Source organism: Euleptes europaea, chromosome 15 (assembly GCF_029931775.1).
Source record: "Euleptes europaea isolate rEulEur1 chromosome 15, rEulEur1.hap1, whole genome shotgun sequence".
NCBI lineage: Eukaryota > Metazoa > Chordata > Lepidosauria > Squamata > Sphaerodactylidae > Euleptes > Euleptes europaea.
In genome coordinates, this window is record NC_079326.1 from 41,619,472 (window position 1) to 41,627,568 (window position 8,097).

Genomic DNA, 8,097 nt, shown 5'->3' on the forward strand with positions numbered 1-8,097 from the left:
AGGGAGTTCCGTACAGCCAGCAGTATCTGAAGCACAAAGACTTTATTTACAGTTCACGTATAATAACCAGGTCCAACGGACCAAACATAAAACGATTTTGAATTCATTTTATTTTTTGTTCCCCCAACCAGCAAAACCTTTGCAATCTAAGCTATATATATATATATATTTATATTTTGGGAAAAATGTAAACATTATTGCCAAAATTATCTCTACATCCAATAAAGGGGGCTAGGTGAAATGATTCCGACAAATCAAAACAGGTAAAGCTGGTCGAAGAATCCTGCATTTTGGTCTGTTTCCCCCCCTTTCAGTTAGCATTAAATTATATATTAATAAAAAATTTAAATATAAACTCAGTGAACAACAGCTGGTATATTTTTATCCTTTTTAAATACATAACTAGTCTGGTTCCTGACTCTTACAAAAACTATTATTATTATTATTATTTTAGAGTTAGGTCATTAGTTTAAAGTTCTCTGAATATCCTACCCACGGTTCTTGTCAAGATAACCCTTCCTTCTCTGCTTTCCACGTCTCTTTGCTGTGCTCCCCCTACCACTCCTGTCCTACCTCCGATAAAGCAATCTCTCTCCATCCTTAGACCAAAAATAAAATAAAATAAAAGAGAAAGAAAATCTAGTTTACGTTCACTGAACAAAACAGTACAGACTTTTTAAAAAAAATTCATTTCCTGAAAGTCTATTATCAGAATCTGAAAAGAGAAAAAAAAACCCAGTGTCTTAAAAAAAAGAATAAAGAAGAAGAATTCTGGACACTTATTTGAAATATATATAAATTGGAGAGAATGGATAGGCTCTGGTGTCTGCCTTCGCACCGTATACCCAGGGCCTAAATAAGCAATAGCTAGTTATTTGAGGGCTTCAACTCTTCAGAAAAATCTCATTATGTGAACAGCGAAGTGGCTCTATAGGGAGCATTATGGAAATCTCCGAGTTTGATTTAATGAGGCTTTTCACATTGGTGGAATATCAACTCGAACTGAAAAAGAAGTGGGGGGGGAGGAGGAAGTCTACCCGGGGCGCCCAAGTTACCAAAATGAAAATTGGCAATTGAGATGATAAGAACCGTGGTTTTCTTGTGCAAAAATCACTTCCCAGGTAACAGAGATAACATTAAATAACATACATTCTTTGCACCAAGAACAATGTTTTATGTACCGAGTCTCTTATCTGTCTCTTCTAATGACTTCCCTTAGCGGGTTGTTAGCATTTGACAGCAGGTCTCCGCGCAGGGAACTTTCCTTCCCCCAATTCCACATTCAAAGGAGGTCCATCAGAGAACATGATTGGCAATTTTCGTCATAATCTGCACATTATTAGCATCAGAATTGACACCGCTGTAACGCCGGTGGTTTGGGTTCCGCCTGGCTCTGAGTTGGCAGAAGTCCCTCCAGTCGTAGGGGGGTTGGGGGTCTCCTACCCGGGGGTGGCTTTTCAGGGATAAAGACGCCGGAGAAAATAAAACCCAGGCCCGCTATCCCCCCTTCCTTTAACAAAAAAAGTTTTAAACTAATTAAACTAACTAAAATTAATATCAATAACAAAGTACCCAAAGGTCAGTAATTTAGAACAGTTTGTCGCATGCCTAGAAAGTTTCAAGTATTTCCCAGATAGCTTGGATTATGATAGCCAGAAAGCATGAAGCTTGATTTCCAAACATAACACCGCCCCCAAAAGAAACCCCATAACAATCTTTTCCTTATTTTTCTAGACCTCTCACAGTGAGTAGCCGTGTTAGTCTGTCTGCAGTATCTGAAGAAGTGAGCTGTGGCTCACGAAAGCTCATACCAGAAAATATTCTTGTTAGTCTTTAAGGTGCTACTGGACTCTTGCCCTTTTTTCTAGACCTGTCAGCTTTACGCTTCTTTTCCTTTTACTAGCTAATGTTCGGCAGCCTCCTTAGATTACCACTCTATAGGGGTCCCCTCCAAAAACACGCCGGCCGTTTCCAGTTCAATAGGTCAGAAGTGAGCGGAAACCGTCCGAGGAATCGCATTTTCCCTTGGTCTGAAAACATCCCTTTTCTTCCCATACTAACCAATGGCTACTTGATTCAAGTTTTGTTTGCTTCACCCTCGGGAAATTTCCACCTTAAACGTAGGTTCGGGTGTCTCTGTGTTAATTTATTTTGTTTTTAAAAGACTCAATCGTGGTTTTTTAAAAGAAAAATGGCTAAGCGACAGTAAAAAAATAATTAAAAAAATCAAAGGCTCGCACTCAATCACTTCCCTTTGTCGCCAACAGGGGGAGCAACGCAGGACTCTGCGAGCGACATTCAAGTGTCTGGAAATCGAAGATGTGTTTTTTTAAAAGGATATTTGGTCCCTTCGCTGGGGCAGCCCCCCCACGTCCTCCTGCAACCGCCCTAACTAGCAGCCACCCTTTTGTGCTTCCATATTAAACCAGGGTCATTGCAATAATAAGCCATAAACATAAATTTTTTTTCAATAATAAATCCTAAAAAGAAACAAAATCCTAAAAAGAAACAATTTTTTTTGCAAAAACAAAACATTGCAATCATAAATCCTAAAAAGAAACAAAAAATGTTATTTTTTTTTTGCAAACAACATTGCAATTATAAATCTTTAAAAGGAACAAACTTTTGCTAGAACTCCAGTGTATCGCGCTCTCCCACTACCCCACCCCACCCTTTTACAAAACTCTCGGCTTCCCGCTGCCCTCCGGGCCCACCCCGGCCCATCAGCGCCCTCCGGGCCGCCGGGGGGCGGGGGGGGGGGCTGGTTATCTGGGCAAGGGCGCCTCCTCCCGCTGGTCCGGGGACCCCCCCGCCGTCTTGCTGAGCACGGCGGCCGAGTAAGGCAGGAAGCCGCTCTCGGAGCGCGGCGGGGGCCCCCCGGCCCCTCCCGCCGCGCAGGGGAAATCCGAGCCCGGGGGGGCGCGCGAGCCCAGCACCGCCGCCGCCGCCGCCGCCGACTGGCTGCTGTGGCAGCTGAGGCAGGAGCAGGGGGCGGCGCCGGCGGGGGGCGCCGAGGAGGCGGCGGCAGCGGCGGCGGCGGCGGCAGCTGCTGCAGCGGTGGCCGCGGCGCTGCTGTTGAGGCCGGCGGCGGCGGCGGGGGACTGGTAGAGGCCCGGGTGGCGGAAGCTGCACAGCAGCTCCGGGCGGGAGTAGGGGTGCGAGAGGGCGCGGAAGGTGTCCAGAGGGCGGATGGAGGTGGCGAAAGGCGAGGCGGCCGCCCCGCTGGCCGCCGCCGCCGCCGCCGCCGCCGTCACCCCGACGTGGGGGTAGTAGTGCAGAGGCACGTGGGAATGGAAGGGGTAGGGCAGGCTGCCCGTGGCCGCCGCGTGGGTCATCATGTAGGTGTAGAAGCTGGGGTCCGCCGGGTGGGGCCACGACATGGCCAGCCTCTGCCGCTTGTCCTTCATGCGCCGGTTTTGGAACCACACCTGGAGGGGGGAGAGGAAGAGGAGGCCGGTGGGTGGAGGAAGGGGAGGCACGCAGCGCGGGGGGGGGGCTTTACACGGCAGAAGCGGCAAGCCAACCCGACCTCCCCCCCAAAGGCACAAATGGCCGGCAAGGTTTGGTCTCCCATCCGAGCGCACCCCCCAAAAACAAACACCTTATCCTAAAGATGGGGAGGGGCCATGGCTCAGTGGGAGAGCATCTGCTTCGCATGCAGAAGGTCCCAGGTTCAATCCCAGGCATCTCCACTTAAAAGGACTAGGCAAGGAGGGGATGTGAAAGACCCCTGCCTGAGACCCTGGAGAGCCGCTGCCGGTCTGAGTAGACAATGCTGACTTTGATGGACCAAGGGTCCATCAGCATAAGGCAGCTACCTGTGTTCAAGACACGCAGAGGCCCTGCGGCAACATCTGCAGCAACACCAGCCCTTTCCACACCGCTCTTATGCACTGGCAAGAGAAAGAAGCACCCCGCTTTTCCTCTGCAAAACCGTTTTTCTAAACGCAGCCACTAAACTCCCCACAGCTTCTCCCAGAAGCTTCGGGTATTATTTGTTTTCTCCGACGTTCTTGTCCTACCTTGTTCATTACAGTAAGAATCGCCCGCGCCCCACTCCCCATTCACACGGCCACAAGCCGATTCGTTAACAAATCAAGCCGAGACGGTCCTGGTGTGGGTTTCGTTTGAAACCCCGCTGCAATCGAGTTTCACACAGACTGGATCGTGTGGACGCAACAGTACATCGGTGCCAATTTTCTTTCTTTTTTTTGCACGGGTCATTTGGGGAACTGGAATACACACTCGGGTTAACACACCATTCTAATGGTTACGGCTCTCACCCGGTAAGAAAGCCCTTGACAACGAAAATGAATCAAAACCTGTCTTTCTTCGCCTTTAGTTCACGGCTGCCCCTTCCCGTTTATTGTTTTTAAAAATTCCTGTCCCCAAAAATTTGCAAAGCGATCCTAAGAACATTTTCCTGGGAGTCTACAGCTGAGTAGGCTTCTGAGCAGACCCGCTTAGGATCGCACTCTCCGGACATATTTGTTTTGTGACCTTTAAAACCCAGCACGCTTTTAGAGTTACAAAAGGTGGAAGGCTCGGATTCATTCCCGGACTTGTATTCGGCCCCGTGTTTTTTTTAGGATGCTAGAAGAGGGCTTCTCGCTTGAGCTTCCCTCCTCCACATCTTCCGAGGGAAACAAAAACAAAACAACCCTTCCATAGAGGAAAAAACGAATAAAAAGGAGAAAGGATATAGTCCAAATCCTTTCCTCAACGAATCAGTTCATTAGCCAAATCCCACTAACGTTGTGTGCCGTTTCCTTAAATGGCATTAAAAGGCTTCCTCTCTGAAAATGTGCAAAGCCATGAAATTAAAAGAAGAAAATTATTTCTTCAAGGGGAGAGAAAAGGAACGAAAGAAGGCGGCTTCCCGGAGCGAAAGGACGGCCGATCGGCCTGCGGGCGAGGGCGCGATTCTCTGGTTTGTTCGCCCTGCGTGTTATGCTGCTTCAGTCGGCCTCCTTGGGCGACCCCGGGGGAGCGGGGGCCTCGACCCCTGCCTCCCCCCCCCGTCACCCAGAGGCCTCTGGAACCGGGCTGCGCTCGGGTGACGGAAGAACCCCAAAGCCTCGCCCGAGAGTGGGAAGAGGGTCTCCACCCGCCCTCGCCCCACGCCCCGCGCCCTTCCTCCGCCTCATCCTCGCAATACCTTAATGGTGGTCTCGGGCAGGTTGAGCGCCGCCGCCAGCTCGCACCGCCTGGGCCGAGAGACGTAGTTTTCCCGGTAGAACTCCTTCTCCAGCCGGGCGATCTGCTCGCGGGTGAAGGCCGTGCGGTACCTCCGCACTTGATCCGCCGCCGAGCCCGAGTTCCCCAGCGCGCTTCCGCCGTGGAGGCCGCCCAGGCTCGAACCCGAGGACGAGGTGGTGGTGCTGGGCGTGGAGCTGTTCTCCGAATAGCCTGAGGAGCGAGAAAGCGGCGGGTTAGTCTCTTTGCCGGCTTTGCGCGGCTCTCTTTGCCGTACGGGCCCGCCTGGTAATTCATACCGACTGTCACGGATACGAATGGCCGCTCTTAATCGAATCAATAAAAAAAAAGTTTGTTTTCTGCAGTGGGAACGAACGGTTCGTAACCCGAAGATCCTACGGAAATTAGGCGTTTTCCTTTCAAAATTATCTCCTTTCTACCTTTGGCATGCAATTCACGGGGCGGGGGGAGTTTGAAACTCCTTTTGTCGAGCGAGGGAAGGGAGGCTGATTCTGACTGCAGTCGCGCCTCTTTGGAAGCAAAACTAGAAGCCCTAAACTGAAAGACTGGGGCTGTAAATTAATTTTCTCCTAGGGTAAATTTGGAAGGGGAGGAGGCGAAGGCAGTCGCAGAAGAGAGAAGATCCCCTCTGATTAGGGCATTTTGGAAGCACCCTTGAACAGGATCTGCATGGGAGGTTTTGCCTTGCTGCTCTTTAGATGCACACTTTCCCCATCCAAATTCTGAAAACTCACAAATAAGCCCCCATGTAGAGTTCTGAGAATTCGGATAGGAAAAATGTGCATCTATAGAGTGGCAAATCCAAGGGAAAACCTTCCATGCATAAATGCCCCCCCTTTTTAAATCGTCTTTATAGATTATTTCGAATTATGCCTACAGTCAAAATGAAGTGGATAATTTTTAAGAGTAAAAAAAATGAGACGGGGACTTAAAAAAAAAAGTGGATAGTTATTTTTAGTGGAAAATGCCAAACGAAAAGGCCTAGAGAATAGGAAGCAATTTGCCTGGTGTAAAGAAAACGCCAAGGCGTGTTTGGTATGGGCGCACTCTATAAATAACGACGCCTAACTGTTCTCCGGAAGATGCGCGGTTCCAAACGCTCTGTAACCAATGCCCTCTCCCAAATCGCTCCAGAGGCACCTGCCTAAATAATTTTGGTAAAAAAATATACTTCTGATAGAAAAAAAACACACAGACGGTCAAAGACCGGGGAGAAACGAGGCTTCGATCTCCAAATACACAGCAATAAATCCCGGATACCCACATTTAACCCTCTCCGGTCTGTCCAAACACGCCGGCCAAATCCTGCTGCGAGTTGAAGAAGGGTCGTGAGTTGGAGCTGGGGAGGGGGGGAGTCTAAATGCCACCCAAGAGCCAGTGTCGAGATTCCCGCGCGCTTCCCGGCCTGCCTACAGACTTGAGAATCTGACCTCCCTCCAGCCCCGGGGAGATCCGCCTCTGCCGCTCGGTGCCCGCATCCCACCAAGGGCCAGGATACCTACCCCGGCGCTCAAGGCAGCGTCTCGTCTGTAGCCCTCCGCGTTCTCGCCCCGGCTCCCGCCCGCCCTGGGGAGGGGGAGCCGGAGGGCGAGCCGGCCAGGCGTACCTTTGTTGTTGTTCTCCTTCAGCTGGGAGGAGGTCAGGCCGCCGGGGGAGCGGAGCGCGGAGCAGCCCACCTCCACGTCGCTGCTCATCTCTGCCTCCGGAGCCACTTCGGAGTAATGGCCGATTTTCTTCCTGCTCTCGGCGGGAGGCAGCTCGCCCGCCACGCCGCCCTCGCCGCTGGGGTGCTGCAGGTTGAACAAGGCGTCGATCTCGAATTTCCCTTTGCCGGGGAGGTCCCCCAGGGCGCCGTGGAGCGAGGCCGGAGCCAGCCTGGGGCTGAGGCGGCCGCCGTGGGGCGAGTTCTCCAAGGCTTCCAGCACGGCGCTGCCGGCCGAGTCGGACAGGGTGGCCAGCCTCTTCCCCGCCGCCGCCGGGCTGTGCAGCCCTCTTTCCATCAGGATCATCTCTTTTCTTATTCTTTCCATCATCTCAGCTGGGTCGCGCGTGGGGGCGCGCCTCTCCGCGGGGGCGCGCGCGAGGCGCGCGCGCGCGCTTCCCCCCCTTTCGGGAAAAAAACAAATTATATGTATATATTTAAAAAAAAATGTCAAAGTTGCAAAAGCTGGGTCTCTCTTAATGACGAGGGTGCAGCAGAGTCTAATTCGCATTCAGCCCGGCGAGGGTCTCTAAATATTATTGCCACTTTTGGAGGGAGGCATTTAAAAAATAAAAAGTAGTAGAAGAAGAAGAAGCAGAGGCTGCGGCGGCGGCGAGGTGCCAAAGCGAAGGGAATGACTGGTCAAAATGACCCACACATCCTTCCTGGCTCCGAAATGTCATTCATCACGAAAAGGAGCGCTCGTCATTAAGGTACGAATGACGCCGGCCGAATAATCATTTATTGTAACAGGTTTATCAGCAAATAAATACACGCTCCTGTCAGCGGATCACGAAGGCGGCTCCCCGAGCAGACAAATAGATCCAGGTCGAGAGGCAGGAAGACCCGGAGTGAAGAAGAGGCGAGCGCCTGTCCTTTCCCTGCGCCGCTCCTGCCTGCCGGGCTCGGGGGTTTGGCCTCTGGGGTGGAATTGACAGCCTGATTAATAAAACCAGCCGAGCAACATTTCCCCCTTCATTTAGGGGCATCATTATGCTCTGATTCCTCCCCCCCCTACACGCACAATACCATCACCTTTTCTCTCTCTCCCCCCCCCCTTGCTTTTGTGTGCGTGGGGGTCGCCTTTTGGAGCTTCCCGAGGTTTTCTCGTTTGTCCTCGGACGGGGCGCCAGGGCGAAACCAGGGGAAGGGGGTTGGGTTCGAAAGAGGCAGGGGCT

At 51.5% G+C, this 8,097-nt stretch overlaps 1 protein-coding gene across 1 annotated transcript; it reads right to left on the reverse strand.

Moving 5' to 3' along the window:
* Positions 1-2,765: 2,765 nt before the first annotated feature.
* On the reverse strand, positions 2,766-7,250 carry EVX2 (even-skipped homeobox 2). The gene is made up of 3 exons (XM_056861390.1): positions 6,824-7,250; positions 5,159-5,409; positions 2,766-3,428 (listed from the first exon to the last, which is right to left on the reverse strand). The coding sequence occupies exons 1-3, from the start codon at positions 7,248-7,250 to the stop codon at positions 2,766-2,768; spliced, it is 1,341 nt and encodes a 446-aa protein (XP_056717368.1).
* Between the last annotated feature and the right edge of the window lie 847 nt (positions 7,251-8,097).

Excerpts from the sequence above, each read along its gene's own strand:
- EVX2 (XM_056861390.1), bottom strand. The coding sequence starts at position 7,250 with ATGATGGAAAGAATAAGAAAAGAGATGATCCTGATGGAAAGAGGGCTG. Across the intron at positions 5,410-6,823 it reads GAAGGAGAACAACAACAAAG|GCTATTCGGAGAACAGCTCC; the intron begins GTACGCCTGGCC and ends CTCGCTCCTCAG. Across the intron at positions 3,429-5,158 it reads TGCCCGAGACCACCATTAAG|GTGTGGTTCCAAAACCGGCG; the intron begins GTATTGCGAGGA and ends TCCCCCCTCCAG.